Source organism: Mustela putorius, unplaced genomic scaffold (assembly GCF_011764305.1).
Source record: "Mustela putorius furo isolate JIRA1106 unplaced genomic scaffold, ASM1176430v1.1 tig00000577_pilon_pilon_pilon, whole genome shotgun sequence".
In the NCBI taxonomy this organism is placed as follows: domain Eukaryota; kingdom Metazoa; phylum Chordata; class Mammalia; order Carnivora; family Mustelidae; genus Mustela; species Mustela putorius.
The window spans coordinates 2,863,134-2,878,986 of record NW_025421421.1 but is presented as its reverse complement, the minus strand read 5'-3'; the positions used below and the strand labels follow the sequence as shown (position 1 = coordinate 2,878,986).

Here is a 15,853-nt window from a genome sequence, read left to right as displayed (position 1 = left end):
TTTTGTTTTAAGATGCTAAATTTGTGATGGATTATTACGTGGTAATAATGGGTAACTAATGGGGCTACTGGGTGGCTCAGTGGGTAAAGTCTCTGCCTTCGGCTCAGGTCATGATCTCAAGGTCCTAAGATTGAGCCCCGCATTGGGATCCCTGCTCAGTGGGGAGCCTGCTTCCCCTCCGTTCTCTCTGCCTGCCTCCCTGCCTGCTTGTGATCTCTCTTTTTCTGTCAAATAAATAAATAAAACTTAAAAAAAAATTAAAAATAGGTAACTAACCCATCATGTTAACCCCAAAACTTGTCTTGAGGATCAGTGATGGCATATAGTAAAGGCAATGACATCTGCTACATTTGCCAAGTCTTCAACATAATAATTTCAAGTGATACTATATTTTTAGTTCTCTGATATTTTGGAACACACAGACATGAGGAAATATTCATATATGTTCTTATTAGAAAGTTATCCTCTTTTTAAAATACAGAGATAAATAGACATTTCAACAGTTTCTCCAATTCTCCTTTCCTTAAGGAGCAAACAGCCTGATACAGATTTGAAATGTCAGTGTTTCTGGTTTTAGAGTAGTGCCAGAGGCTAATGAGCTGATAGCTCATCACTGAAGATCCCCAGCCATCGATGAAATGAATGCTGTACTTCTGTTGTTGTTAAAATTTTGAAATGGTTATATCATTGTTGCTGCTGCCTAATACTCAGGAGAGCCAGAACGGCTCAGAAGGAAAAAGAAGTATGCATATTAGTCTTCTAAAGATATCCTGAAGAAAGGAACTGATTGGGAATTAATTGTTCTGCTTTTATATGGTTGATGATCTCCTACTTGACTTGGTCTTTCCATGCATAACCTATAAACTCTGGAAAAAATGCAAAACAAACAAACAAACAACAACAACAAAAAAAACTACCAGGCACCCTGAGAGAGATAACCCAAGCAAATATCACACACTTGAAAAAAGAGATGACGTGGCTAAGTTGGCTATTTGGCATTAGTTAGCTCCTCAAGGGGCTGTCAAAATTCTGATAGAAAACAGATCTGGGTTGAAGAGTCAGGGGATAGACTATGAGACAACCCATGCTTATGGAGGCTGACAGGGGGCTGGAGAAAGGACAAAGCCAGGAAGGGAGAGAATGAATGTGATGTGTAAGCTGTGTCCAAGTCTGTAAATGACCTCTAAAGCGCACTTATATGAAGCAGACTAGAAAAGGTTCACTAAGAAAGTATACGGAACTGAGATTCAAGCTGCACCCAAGGGTTTTTAATGTAAGTTCAACGATGTTGTCTGGTACATTAAAAACAAACACATAGACCAATCTTCTCTGAGGAATATAATAGAAGTAAGAGTGTCTCCACAACATAACCTTCACAAGGTCCAGGAGGGAGTTTAAAACAACCGGACCCATGATGAACCAGGAAATGAGATTCCATTTCAGGAGTGGAAATCAGGGAAGACCAATGATAGGACAAGCAAAGAGGGATTTTTAAAGCAGCTGTTTGAACACTGTGCTCAGAGATGTAAATAATATGCTCACTGAAGGTGAGAGCACAGGAAAACTCAGCAAAGACAGGCAAAGTCTAAACATGTGGGACATTTAGATGTGAGGATTATACCAGCTGAAAAAACAAAAACAAAAAAATTAACAACAGTAACAAAAACACTAGGTACATTAGACAGGTTTATTTGGAAATCAGGACCCAAGTTGCCATATTTCCATTTCTTAAGATAGAGGGGAAATCTAGATGTGAGTGTGAAATTTCATGATTTTTTTGAGATATCATCTCAAAGTGATTTAAATTAATTTGTGGCCAAAGGCACCTTGGTGGCTCAGTTGGTTAAACGTCTGACTCTTGATTTTGGCACAGGTCATAATCTTTTGGATCAGGTCAGGAGACTGAACCCAACGTTGGGTTTTGTGCTCAGCATGGAGTCTACTTTAGATTTCCTCCTTCCTTCTCTCTCTGCCCCTCTTGCTTAGGCTCTGTCTCTCTCTCAAGTATGTAAATACAAATAAAGTATTTAAATTAATCTGTGGCCAAACAAAATGTCTTTAGTGGAATGGAAATCAAGGTCATTAATTTGTGATTCCTGCTAATGAATAATGCAGCATCAGTTGGAAAACAAACAAGCAAAAAGAAACAAACATCCTGAGATTTTTAAGTAGAACAGATCAATCTGCAATTTCACCCATCCATACACTGTGGGACTCATTTGAAAGAAATCCTAATTGTGGTGATAGATGCCAGGGGTGGCCACATTTTCAGGTTAAATATGTTTGCCCCACACACAATTTCATTTTGAAATTAAGAAGTTAGTAGGTGAATATTATAGTGTTATTAATAGAAGCATAGTTACTAGCAACTGAATAGTGGCAGGAACAAACATCAGTAGGTAACTGAGGTTTACAGGAAATTTCCACAATGGCTAAAGATGGGTTCTCTCTGCAAGGATGTGGCTTGGGCAGGCTCCCCTCTCCCTGCAATAAACCCCAAGTTAGGTGCTCTCGTGGTGCCTTATTCTTTTGCCTCATTGAATTAGGCACATGCCCAGAGGATGTCATTACTTATTTCACAGAACTGCTAGCTTGCTAGAGCACATTTTTCTTTTTCTGTAATTTGGAAACTACATGTGGCCGATCAGCTTCTCCAGTCTCTAGGCAGTAAAGGCACATATTATGTTTCATGCCTAGTCCACAAATCCCTGAAAGGAGGAAGCCTTCAGAAGGAATTCCTGCACAGGTGACAAGGATTTCCAGCCTCATAAAACTTCTAAAAGATCGTTCCTAAGTAATGCATGTTTATCTCACACTACATCTATAGCTTGGATAGGTTGGTTTTTAGGGAAAGGCAATAAATGTTTCCCTAAAATACATGGCCAGGCTGTTCTATAGTTGCTGGGAGTTTCATTTTTATAGATTGAAGAGTAAAAATTAGGAAACAACCTTCATAAAATGTAAGCTAGAAACATGGGATGCATAGACAATGAATTCTTTTAAAAAATAAGGATTAAGGAAGAAAGTCCAGAAATCAAATGTGCGGTCAGCCGTCTGTTTCTGCTTTTAAGGAAAAGTATTTCTCTTGTCGTTTTGTCTTCTGCTCCTTCTTTGATCTTTTTCACTCAATTTCTTGAGCAACCCTTTCTATTTATGGTCCTTTTCTGTCATATCCTCTTACTTCCCTGTCTTTTCTTTTTCTTTCTTTTATTTTTTTTTTCCTTTTCTCCACTGTCTCTACCTACAAGCACGTGGGAACACACTTAGGGGAAAAGACACATAGAACCAACAAAAACATCTCCAAATCCTTCATAGGTTCTGCTGTGTCCAGGGGCTTTTCTTTTCCCTTTTCATTTTTGTTCCCTATTTCGAAAATTTTACCATAAAAACTGAACTGTTTTATTAGAACACAGCGGAGAACAAGAGGAGCCCGTGTGCTCTAGAAAGACTCTTGAGTCTACAGCTCGGAGGCCCTGCTCACACCAGCCAGCCACTCTCCTGAGACAAATTCTCTCCCTCTCATGAACTGATCTGCCAGAAGAAGATGAGAACATTCACGATTCACTTAGTTCTCACGCTATGTGTGTGAGGTGGTTCCTATAGGCCCTTCTCAGTCTCTTCAAGCTAAATGTTTATGTTTCTTTGTTTAAAGCTTATATAACAAACACATAATTAAAAAAAAACACAGACTATTAGCTTCACCTCTTTCTATTTTCCTTATATGAAACATATAAGAGGAGTATTCACTTAGAAAATTCACTTAAGAGGGAGAATCAAAATGGCAGAGGAGTAGCAGACTAAGATGACATCTGGTTGCAGGAGTTCAGTTAGATAAATATCAAACCATTCTGAACACCTACAAACCCAAGAGGAGATCAAAAAGAAGAAGAGCAGCAATTCTAGAAACAAAAAATTGACCACTTTCTGAAAGGTAGGACATGTGGAGAGGTGAATCCAAGCAGATATATGGGAAGACAGACTGCGGTGGCAGGGGCCAGCTCTTGGCAAGCAGTGGAGCAGTGGAGCACAAAAACCGAAGTTTTAGAAGTCTGTTCCACTGAGGGACATTGCTTCAGAGATGAAGCAAGGGTGGAGCCCTTGCGGGCTCAGGATGACAGTGTGGTCTCAGCACCTGTGGCTTCACAGAAAACCAGGGGTGTCTGAGTGTAGCAAAGCTCGCAGATATAGGAGTGGGGAAGCTGGCTGCAGAGAAGGAGCTGAGCAGGGGGCTATTAGCTCAGGGTTACCTTAAACCATCATCCATGGCACAGTCAAGATACTGCTCTTTGAGCAGAGACCCACAAGTGGCAGATCCGTGGAGACTCACCTTCCTCCTCTGGGAGTGTGCAACAGGAATCTGCTGGGTTTCAGACTCCAAACAGGGTTGTGCACCAGAGACAGAAATGCTGGGTCACAGGCAGGGTTAGCTCGGAGTGTGGCCAGAGACCAGGGAGTTGGGAGGGACTGACTGTTTTTCTCCAAGGGCACACTGAGGAGCGGGGTCCTGAGCTCTTGGCTCCTCCAGGCTGGAGACTGGGAGGCCGCCATTTTCATTCCCGTCCTCCAGAGCTCTATGAAAAGCATTCAGGGAACAAAAGCTCCTAAGAGCGAGCCTGAGCAGATTACTTGGCCTGGCCCCTGGCAAGGGTGGTGCAATTCCACCTCAGGCAAACACATTTAAGAATCCTAGGAACAGGCCTCATCCCAGAAGATCAGCACGAATATCCAGTCAAGACCAAGCTCACTAATCATGGAGAATAGAGGAATTCCAGAGGAGGGGAAAGCAAGGCATGGAATTCATGGCTTTCTCCCCAAGATTCTTTAGTCTCGTGAAGTAATTAAATTTTTTAAATTTTATATTTTTCTTATTCTAATTTTTTAAACTTTTCCTTTTTCCCCTTTTAACGCTTTTTAACTAGTTTATCTTAAAAATACCTTTCTAAAAAAATCTTTTTAAACCTTCATTATTATAGTCATATTTTATCTTTCATTGTATCTAACTTTAATTTTAGTATACTAATTTGTATATCTAACTGAATTTTTTGTATATAGGGTTATTTCTTCTAAAAAAATCTTAAGATACAATTTCTTCTTATAGATCAAAATATACCCTAAATCTAGCAGAGGGCTTTGTTCTACTCTCCAACCTGAAAACATTCTCTCCACTTTCTTTCTTTTTCCAACCAATTTATCTTATCAATTCTATTCTTAGAATTTTAATTTTTTAATTTTCAGCTTTATAGTCATATTCCATCCCTGCATCATGTTTACTCTTATATTTGTATATATATAAAATTTTCTTTCTTTAAACTTTTGGGAGGTAGTTTCTTCTAAAAGATGAAAATACTCCCCGAATCAAGTTGGTGCTCTTTTCTATTCACCAGTCTAATATATATATATATATATATATATATATATATATATATATATTTTTAAAAAGATACACTTTTAATATATATATACTTTAATTATATATAAATATATATATTTTTTAATTTTAAAAAAAATTTTTTAAATTTCTTTTTACCCCCTACCTTCTCCTTCCAATTTGGGGTCTCTTCTGATTTGGTTAGCATTTACTTTCTGGGGCCTTTGCCACCCTTTTAGTATTTTATGCTCTTATTCATACATTCTTACCTGGATAAAATGATAACGCAGAAAAACTTACCACAGAAAAAAAGAACAAGAGGCAGTACTGAAAGCTAGGGACCTAATCAATACAGACATTGGTAATATGTTAGATCTAGAGTTCAGAATGATGATTCTTAACGTGTTAGCCAGGCTTGAAAAAGGCAGGGAAGATATTAAGTAAACCCTGTCTAGAGAAATAAAAGCCCATTCTGGAGAAATAAAAGAACTAAAATCCATCAAGATGAAATAAAAAAAGCCATTAACGAGGTACAATAAAAAAAGGAGGCCCTTTTCCACACTAGCATCTGTCATTTCCTGACTTGTTGATTTTAGCCATTCTGACTGGTGTGAGGTGGTATCTCATTGAGGTTTTGATTTGTATTTCCCTGATGCCGAGTGTTATGGATCACTTTTTCATGTGTCTTTTGGCCATCTGGATGTCTTCTTTACAGAAATGACTGTTCATGTCCTCTAACCATTTCTTCTTTCTTTTTTTTTTTTTTAAAGATTTTATTTATTTATTCGACAGAGAGAGAGAGATCACAAGTAGGCAGAGAGAGAGAGGAGGAAGCAGGCTCCCTGCCGAGCAGAGAGCCCGATGCGGGACTCGATCCCAGGACCCTGAGATCATGACTTGAGCCGAAGGCAGTGGCTTAACCCACTGAGCCACCCAGGCGCCCCTCTAACCATTTCTTGATTGGATTATTCATTCTTTGCATGTTGAGTTTGATAAGCTATTTGAGGATTTTGGATACTAGCCCTTTATCTCATATGTCATTTGTCAATATCTTCTCCCATTCTGCCAGTTGTCTTTTGATTTTGTTAACTGTTTCCTTTGCTCTGCAAAAGCTTTTGAGCTTGATGAAGTCCCAATAGTTCATTTTTGCCCTTGCGTCCCTTGCCTTGGGCACTATTTCTGGGAAGAATTTGCTGCGGCTGAGATCGAAGAGGTTGCTGCCTGTGTTCTCCTCAAGGATTTTGACGGATTTCTTTCTCACCATGAAGTCCTTCATCCATTTTGAGTCTATTTTCATGTAAGGAAATGGTCCAGTTTCATTTTTCTGCATGTGGCTGTCCAGTTTTCCCAACATCATTTGTTAAAGAGACTGTGTTTTTTCCATTGAACATTCTTTCCTGCTTTGTCAAAGATTAGTTGACCATAGAGTTGAGGGTCTATTTCCGGGCTCTCTATTCTGTTCCATTGACCTATGCGTCTGTTTTTGTGCCAGTACCATACTGTTTTGATGATGACAACTTTGTAATAGAGCTTGAAATCTGGAATTTTGATGTCACCAACTTTGGCTTTCTTTTTCAATATTCCTCTGGCTATTCAAGGTCTTTTCTGGTTCCATATAAATTTTAGAATTATTTGTTTCATTTCTTTGAAAAAAAATTGATGGGATTTTGATAGGGATTGCATTAAACGTGTAGATTGCTTTAGGTGGCATAGATATTTTCATAATACTTATTTTCCAGTCCATGAGCATGGAACATTTTCCCATTTCTTTGTGTCTTCCTCCATTTCTTTCATAAGTACTTTATAGTTTTCTGAGTACAGATTCTTTGCCTCTTTGATTAGGTTTATTCCTAGGTATCTTACAGTTTTGGGTGCAATTGTAAATGGGATTGACTCCTTAATTTCTCTTTCTTCTGTCTTGCTGTTGGTGTATAGAAATGCAACTGATTTCTATGCATTGATTTTATATTCTGACACTTTACTGAATTCCTGTACAAGTTCTACATTTTGGAGTGAGTCTTTTAGGTTTTCCACATAATGTATCATATCATCTGCAAAGAGTGAGAGTTTGACTTCTTTTTTGCTGATTTGGATGCCTTTAATTTCTTTTTGTTGTCTTATTGCTGAGGCTAGGACTTCTAGTAGTATGTTGAATAGCAGTGGTGATAATGGACATTCCTGCTGTGTTCCTGAACTTAGCGGAAAAGCTCTCAGTTTTCCTCCATTGAGAATGATACTTGCTGTGTGATTTTCGTAGATGGCTTTGATGATATTGGGGTATGTACCCTCTATCCCTACACTTTGAAGAGTTTTTATCAGAAAAGGATGCTGTACTTTGTCAAATGTTTTTTCAGCATCTATTGAGAGTATCATATGGTTCTTGCTCCTTCTTTTATTAATGTGTTGTAGTTGTATCACATTGATTGATTTGCAGAGGTTGAACCAACCTTGCAGTCCTGGGATAAATCCCACTTGGTTGTTGAATAATCCTTTTAATGTACTTTGGATCCTATTGGCAAGTATTTTGGTGAGAATTTTCGCATCTGCGTTCATTAAGGATATTGTTCTGTAATTCTCTTTTTTGATGGGATCTTTGGTTTTGGGATCAAGGTAATGCTGGTCTCAGAAAATGAGTTTGGAAGTTTTCCTTCCATTTCTATGTTTTGGAACAGTTTCAAGAGAATAGGTGTTAATTCTTTTTTTTAATGTTTGGTAGAATTCCCCTGGGAAGCCCTCTGACCCTGGGTTCTTGTTTGTTGGGAGATCTTTGATGACTGCTTCAATTTCCTTAGTGGATATGGGTCTGTTCAGGTTTTCTATTTCTTCCTTGTTCCATTTTGATAGTTAATACATCTCTAAGAATGCACCCATTTCTGTCAGACCATCAAATTTGCTAGTATATAGTTGCTCATAGTATGTTCTTATAAGATATTTGTAAATGACATAACAGATAAAGTACTAGTATCCAAAATCTATAAAGAACTTATCAAACTCAACACCCAAAGAACAAATAATCCATTACAAATGTAGTGATCTGAAGGGGCACATGCACCCGAATGTTTATAGCAGCAATGTTTGCAATAGCCAAGCTATGGAAAGAACCTAGGTGTCCATCAGCAGATAAATGGCTAAAGAAGATATGGTATATACACAGACACACACAGACACACACACAGACACACACACACACACATATACAGTGGGCTTGGGAGGTTGGGAAGGAAAAAATGAAACAAGATGGGATTGGGAGGGAGAGAAATCATAAGAGACTCTTAATCTCGCAAAACAAACTGAGGGCTGCTGGGGGAGGAGGGTACAGAGCGGGTGGCTGGGTTATAGACATTGGGGAGGGTATGTGTTATGGTGAGTGCTGTGAAGTGTGTAAGCCTGAGGATTCACAGATCTGTACCCCTGCAGCAAATAATACATTATATTCTAAAAAAAAAAAAAAAAAAAAAAAAAAAAAAAAAGAAAAGAAATGAAAATCAAATGAACTTATGGTTAATGTTTTCTCAATAAAGCGTTGTCTGAGGGGAAGAAAAAGAAAAAGAAAAAAGAAAATTCACTAAAGAACTGATTTCAAAAGAATGCTTTGGGGCATCAATGGCACCCTGAGAAGCTTTCTGGGGGAAGGAGGAAGGGAGGGCTTCTTGCTCAGGCTGCAACAAAACCATTTTGATCTTAGTAGTGTGATAGGTAATATAATATACTGAAAGAAATAATATCACAGCCTTAAAAAAAAAAAAAAAAGGAATCCTATGTTCTAATCAAAAATAAATAATCTAAAAAAAAAAAAAAAAAGGTGGGGCTCAGTTAGTGAGTGTCTGCCTTCAGCTCAGGTCATGATCCAGGGTCCTGGCATGGAGTCCCACATCGGGCTCCCTGCTCCACGGGGAGTCTATATCTCCCTCTGCTTCTGCCTGCTCTTTCCCCTGCTATGCTTTCTCTCTCTCTCTCTTTCTCTCTCAAATAAATAAATAAATAAATAAAATCTTAAAGAAAAAAAAAGGGCACAGCTAAAGGCTTTGTTCTCTTCTCTACCTAAGGCTTCCCTGGTGGACAGTGGTGGTGTGGTATTACCTGGCATGCACCATAAAACGTATACATCACACTCGTTACACTACCTCTGATGATTTATTTGGAATGCTTAAGAGTCCACAAGCACAATGGAAATGTCATGAAAATGGCATATTGTACCTATAAATCATTTTAAGTGTTTGTCTACAAAACCCACCCAGAAGTTTTCAGAGTGCTTTTTAAAAGTATAACACAATTAGTTAAAAGATGATGATTTTGAGATATTTTTTAACAGCTGAATGACTACTGATGTAGTGCAAGGAGTCAAGTAACAGAAAAACATAGTAAGGATCTGCTGGGGTAAGCACTGTTTTTACTCCTCATGGTGATGCCACATAACAAGTAAATACTAACATACCGGATCATCAGGGTTATACTGGATAACGTATTCTATCTGTCCATTTGGTCCATCATCTATGTCTGTAGCTCCATTGTCTCCTGAAAATCCTGTAAATATCGTGGTGCCAACTGGAGTGAGCTGAAAATAAAATAAAATAAAAGCCGTCAATCCTCGTTCCATCAACAGCACACCAGAAGTGTTCTAGCACAAGCTCAGCCTTCTATTACACAAAGGAGAGTAGGCAGCTGCCTACGGCCACAGACCTGACGCATTTCTAAAGAATGCTTCTAAACCTTCCATACGAGTTCTTGTGAAAGCTGAAATTTCCAACATCACGGTCCTTGCTTTGGGTGAAAAACAGAAGGCCCTAACTCAGTGTGAAGCACATTTGAACCAATTTATGATCATTAGCATCTCAGCCCCTGTGGAGAGAATGCATCTATTGTTCCTCCCTTAAAAACAAACTAACAAACAACAACAAAAAAAAAACCCCAAAACCTTGATGGATTAAGTTATGGACAAGCTAGAATTTAAATTGTATGTGGAAGTTAGCATCTTTATTTTAAAGTCAAAAACCACTTAGGAGAGATGAATAACACGATGGAAGTTTGAGGATGGGACATCAGAGACAGTGGTGCTCTATGCATTGGAGGAGGGAGAGAGCTCGAGTTGCCTCAGTTGCTGAAGGCCACTGAGTGGTGGGTGTTGGCAAGACGACCAGATCTTTTCCTTTGGGATTCAAACAATGGCAAAACTTATTACGGCACACAAGACCATGATTTGGCATTTGGCCTGTGTATCTAGCTTCATTCAGTGTTGCTCTCCACCGAGAGTCATTGTTATTTTCTTTGACCAGTAGGTCATTCCCTGCACAGTGTCTTCCTACATCCAGAGCCTCTAGAAGTCAAGCTTTAGCTGGAGCCCTCCTCATGAGTTACATTTCCACTTACTCAGCATCCCTTCTCCTAAACTATCCCCAGCAAAGCATGCTCCATCCCACATCAGAATAAGGTACCCTTCTTCTAACACTTTTCTTCCTTAATCACTGCATTGAAATCATGAATAAATAAATTTTATCAATAAACATAATCTCTCTGCATCTATGCGTCAGAGGCTTTTCTTTTCTTTTTTTTTTTTTTATTTTAGAGATATGTTTTGTTAGTTTTTAAATGGCATTCTTTCGTGGAGAAATAGTTTCAGGATGGATAAAGAAAATGAGTTGTCTCATGTATTCCTGTTTTCAGTGGGTACAAATCCAGACCTCTACAGGGATCGACCACATAATGAGTAAATGAGTGAGGCGATCCTGATGTGCTTGGGGGCAATCTGAGAATCAAATACATTCTACGAAGCAAATTCTTGCCATGATGGAATATAGTCTTCTTATATCCTAATTTTATGAGAAATGTCTTGGTTCTAGATTGGCCTAGATTTTAGAGAATTAAACTATGGACTGAATGGGCATATGCATGAGGCCCTGTAACTACAATACTTTGCAACTTCTGATCTAAGGAAAAAAAAATTACAAGTGTGATGAAAGAAACAAGCCATAGATACAAAGTAGTGAGCATTACAAAGTCAGCCTTCCTGGCAGGCAGGTCTACGGGGCAAATTTTGACTTCCACAGGTCAAAGAGAACACAAAGAAGAGAGGAGATGGTCTGAACAGCACATTGGAGAACAGCAGGACACCATGGATGGAGACCCTGGGTGAAAATGTGAGGTCACTGAAAGACTGCTAAGACTTCTAAACTGACAATTTTCATTTTTAAAACTGTAATCCTAGTCCCCAAAGATATTGTGCTTTCTTGAAAAAAAAAATCATCTAAATCATTCTAATGCAGCTTGCTTTGATTTTTAAATTATCAAATTTTAAAACTGAATGATGGTTTATTTCTAGATAACTATTAAAACCAAGTATTTTCTGTGGTAAGAATACCTCTATATTTCTCTTTCCCTTCATCAAGGCTCTTGGAAACATGGGCCATTGTAGTGAAGTCAAAGTCAAACACTAAGCTTATTTAAAAATTAGGAAATACTGTTTAAAAAGGAAATAGCAATGGAAACAAAAGATCTGCTTCAAAATATATATATTGGATTTGACTATCACCTATACATCACCTAACATATGATTTCAAAGTATCTTCTGTCTCCTGTGTGAAAATAAAATTATTGGTAACCTTATAATAAAACAAAACCACAGCACCCCACAGGTGTTTTTTTTTTTGTTGTTGTTGTTTTTTGTTTTTTGTTTTTTTTTTAAGTAGGCTCCACACCTGACATAGAGCCCAACACAAGGGTTGAACTCAGAAACCTGAGACCAAGACCTGAGTTGAGACCAAGAGTTGGGTGCTTAACTGACTGAGCCACCCAGGTGCCCCCCTGCCACCAATGAGGTATTTTTTAAAGGTCTTTGTTATCAAAACAAAACAAAACAAAAAAAAAAACTGTGCTGTGGGATTGATTTTAAAAAATCAAAAGGAATCAAAACAAAGACAAAATGAAACAGAAAAACGTGAATAGTAGGTGTGGGCAGATTTTGAAAACGATGTGTTGGTGTCTATCTACTCATTGAGGCAGCATATCCTACAGTACTAGACTCATTGTAGGGAGGGATTCTGAAGTCCTGAAGCCAAAGGCACAACACAGGTACTAAGGGTAAGGAAGAGGAGGTTGGAAGATCTGGGAGCACATGCCAGTGTCTAGAGGTGCTCAGATAGTGAGTGGACTGGACCCCAGGGAAGAAGGGCTTTAGAATGACAAGCACAAAGTGTGCTGAAAACAATCACAAGCCCTCTATTTAATTAATTCTGCCAGCCCTTATAATACGCACCTAAAAGAACAAGATGTTAGAACACAAAAAAATTTTAATCAACTCACTATTACTAAAACCAATTTTTTTTCTTAACAAGTTTTTTGTTTTCTTTTGTTTTTCTTTGCTTTTTTAATTGAAGGAAGGCAAAGTTTCAACACAATCAGTAGTGCCTCACCTGTACATTATGAAACACTGGGGCTTGAATCATGATGACATATCATCATATTCAGAAGTAAAACAAGCAAACAAGAGAAAACCTTATGATTTTCTCACTTGATCATGTAACCATTTGTGTAACATTCAACAGCTATATTATTACCCAGTGACATTATTTTCTGTTGGAAATTTTAAATTATGTAGACAGGCTGACATTTTTCTACATGCTGCTTTAATAATATAAATTCAATCTGACTAGATGTAAAGTTTGAAGTATTATTTATATATGTAGAGGAAAAAAACCCAACTAATCTCGCCTTTGAGTCTCAAAATCCAAAATGCAAATGAAATATCCCTGCTGATTTGAGTAAGTAATAAAATGGCAGTTGTTAGAAGATAAGAACTGTTGTTAGTCAAGGAGAAAATAAAGCATAATATTCTCTAAATCTCACAACTTTCTATGTTTCCCAGTCTTATCTGAGATTAAGTTTCTAAAAACAAATATTGCATAACCGTATTTGGTTGTAATAATTGATTTGAAAGATCTTACTTCTCCCTGTGTGATATTTGCAAATCCAAAGACATGGTTGCAAATTCAAAGACCCAAACCATGAAAAATTCTGTTTTTCTCCAGTTGTCCAAACATTTTTGAAATTCACAAAAGGCAACCTAAGAGTGTTAAGGTGCCTTAATATATTATCATGAATTGATATTTTTCCTCTCCATCAGACATATTTCTTTTACATTTAAAAATCACATTTATAAAGAAATATAATTTTAATACCTCATCTTTTAAAACAAACCCTATATTATATTTTTAGTTGCCTTTAGAAAAAGTGCACATAGTGACGAGGTCCAACAAAGACTGTTGTTGGATTACACATGAAAGGACTTACTGTGCATTTGTTCATGTATGCAATTTGAACCTTATCCAAAAAATATTTCAATTTTAATCACTCTCATATTAGGATTTAACCTTATTTTTTGGGTGCCACACATAATTGCCCCCAATAGAATTCATGTGCCCATATATGTTTTTATTATTCCCTGAAATTACAAGTAGAAATATGATTCCATAGTCAATTGTCTTAGTATCTTTGAAAGGAAAATAAAGGAGAAATAATTTCCTCATGTCGACAAAGAGAATCAATTTTCTCATTTCTGTAATGATATCATAATAAAGGTCATGCATGATCTCTAACTAGGATTTTAAGCCCTTTTTTTAAAAGGAGAATTTAGGTCCTTGAAAATTAAGTGGAAAGGGTTATTATAACAGCAGGTCTCAGCATTGTATTTAGTCTGGGTGCTGTCTCTATTCACTATAATTTCACTAACAATCACTATAGTTTCACTAACAACTAGATTAAAGACTTTCCCTCCAACTTTGAAAATGTGGTATTTATTTGTTGACAGCAAAGGACTCAGGAAATATGCCTCATTATGAGTTCAGCATTTGCATAGACAAGTGAGTGCTGCTGTCTTCCACAGCTGAATGTTCACACCAAACATCTTAGCACACATTGTTCCTACTGTGTCCACGAACAGAATGCGGAAACATCCCATGCAGACGTGCACAGGTAAAGGCAGCACTAACCTGGGTCAGTGACTGGCTGCACAGCTTTCTCTGTGATCTACCACTTACCTGGTTGACCCATCAGAAAAGGGCTAGGGTCAGGGATGTTTAAAACTAATATAAGAGCCTCAATGTTCACAGCAGCAATGTCCACAATAGCCAAACTGTGGAAAGAGCTGAGATGCCCCTCGGCAGACAAATGGGTAAAGAAGATGTGGTCCATATATACACTGGAGTATTATGCCTCCATCAGAAAGGATGAATACTCAAATTTTGCATCAACATGGAGGGGACTGGAGGAGATTATGCTGAGTGAAATAAGTCAAGCAGAGAGCGTCAATGATCATATGGTTTTGTTTATTTGTGGAACATAAGGAGTAACATGGAGGACATTAGGAGAAGGAAGGGAAAAATGAAGCAGGGGGAATCAGAGGGAGATGAACCATGAGAGACTGTGGACTTGGAGAAACAACCTGAGGGTTCAAGGTGAAAGGAGCGGGGGGAACCTGGTGGTGGGTATTAAGGAGGGCACGGATTGCATGGAGCACTGGGTGTTATACACAAACAATGTATCATGGAACACTACATCAAAAACTAATGACGTATTGTATGGAGACTAACATAACATGATAGAAAAATAATATAAGAAAAAGAGCTAAGAAAAAAAAAGATAAAGCATTTTATCTTTAGATGGAAGGTCTGGAGAAACCAAAAAGTCCCAAAGAAATGGCCTATTCTAGATGCAAACAAGCAAAGGGAGATGAAACATGAGAAATGGTGTTAAAAAGCAGATTTCATTCATTTTCACTACAGGTATACTGAGCAGAGGCACACACCTATGTATGCAACTACACACGTGCACACATGCACACACATATGCACACACATACTCACACTCTGAATAAATATAAATATACATGTATCACCATGACTTACTCTCTGTAGAGGGGACGCTTCATGAATTTCTCAATATGATATTATAAAGCCATGCTGCCCTATACATTACTATTCACAGTTTTCAGGGCACATCTGCCATGCACATGACCATGTTATGTGTTCTTTAACATTTCAACAAGTCTCAGAAATATAATTTTGGCTTTCTGAAGGGCATTCTAATGCATGAGACGATTATCAGTGTGGGCAGCTGCCTGAGGGGGTCACTTACTTATTTAGTTCATGTCTGCTTTCACAAATGATTTTATACAGCTATTGGGAAATACAGAAAATGTAGATACATGCAAATGGTAAAATTAAAGAAAATCAAAGCAAGAAATTTCAGTTATTTCAACAAGATGCAGAAGATAAATTATAATGTGAATGCAAAAAATGAACAGTTCTCAGTTAACTGTGATTCATGGTGAGTGAAGCTGACCGAAAAATTATGAACAGCACCCCTAAAAGAGAAGACTTGTCCTCACTTTCAAGTTTACTTGTAGTATTTTCCCACAGAAGCATTTTATTTATGGTTTCATATAAATACAATTCCTTCTCATTATCCATGGCGATTATGTTCTAAAAAGTCACC

At 37.8% G+C, this 15,853-nt stretch overlaps 1 protein-coding gene across 1 annotated transcript in view; it reads right to left on the bottom strand.

Moving 5' to 3' along the window:
- The window catches only part of PCDH15 (protocadherin related 15), a 731,887-nt gene that overhangs the window by 507,215 nt on the left and 208,819 nt on the right, over nucleotides 1–15,853 (bottom strand). Inside the window, exon 6 of the mRNA XM_045081472.1 lies at nucleotides 9,804–9,923. Within this exon, the coding sequence (XP_044937407.1) occupies nucleotides 9,804–9,923 (120 nt within the window). The remainder of the gene's footprint in view (nucleotides 1–9,803; nucleotides 9,924–15,853) is intronic.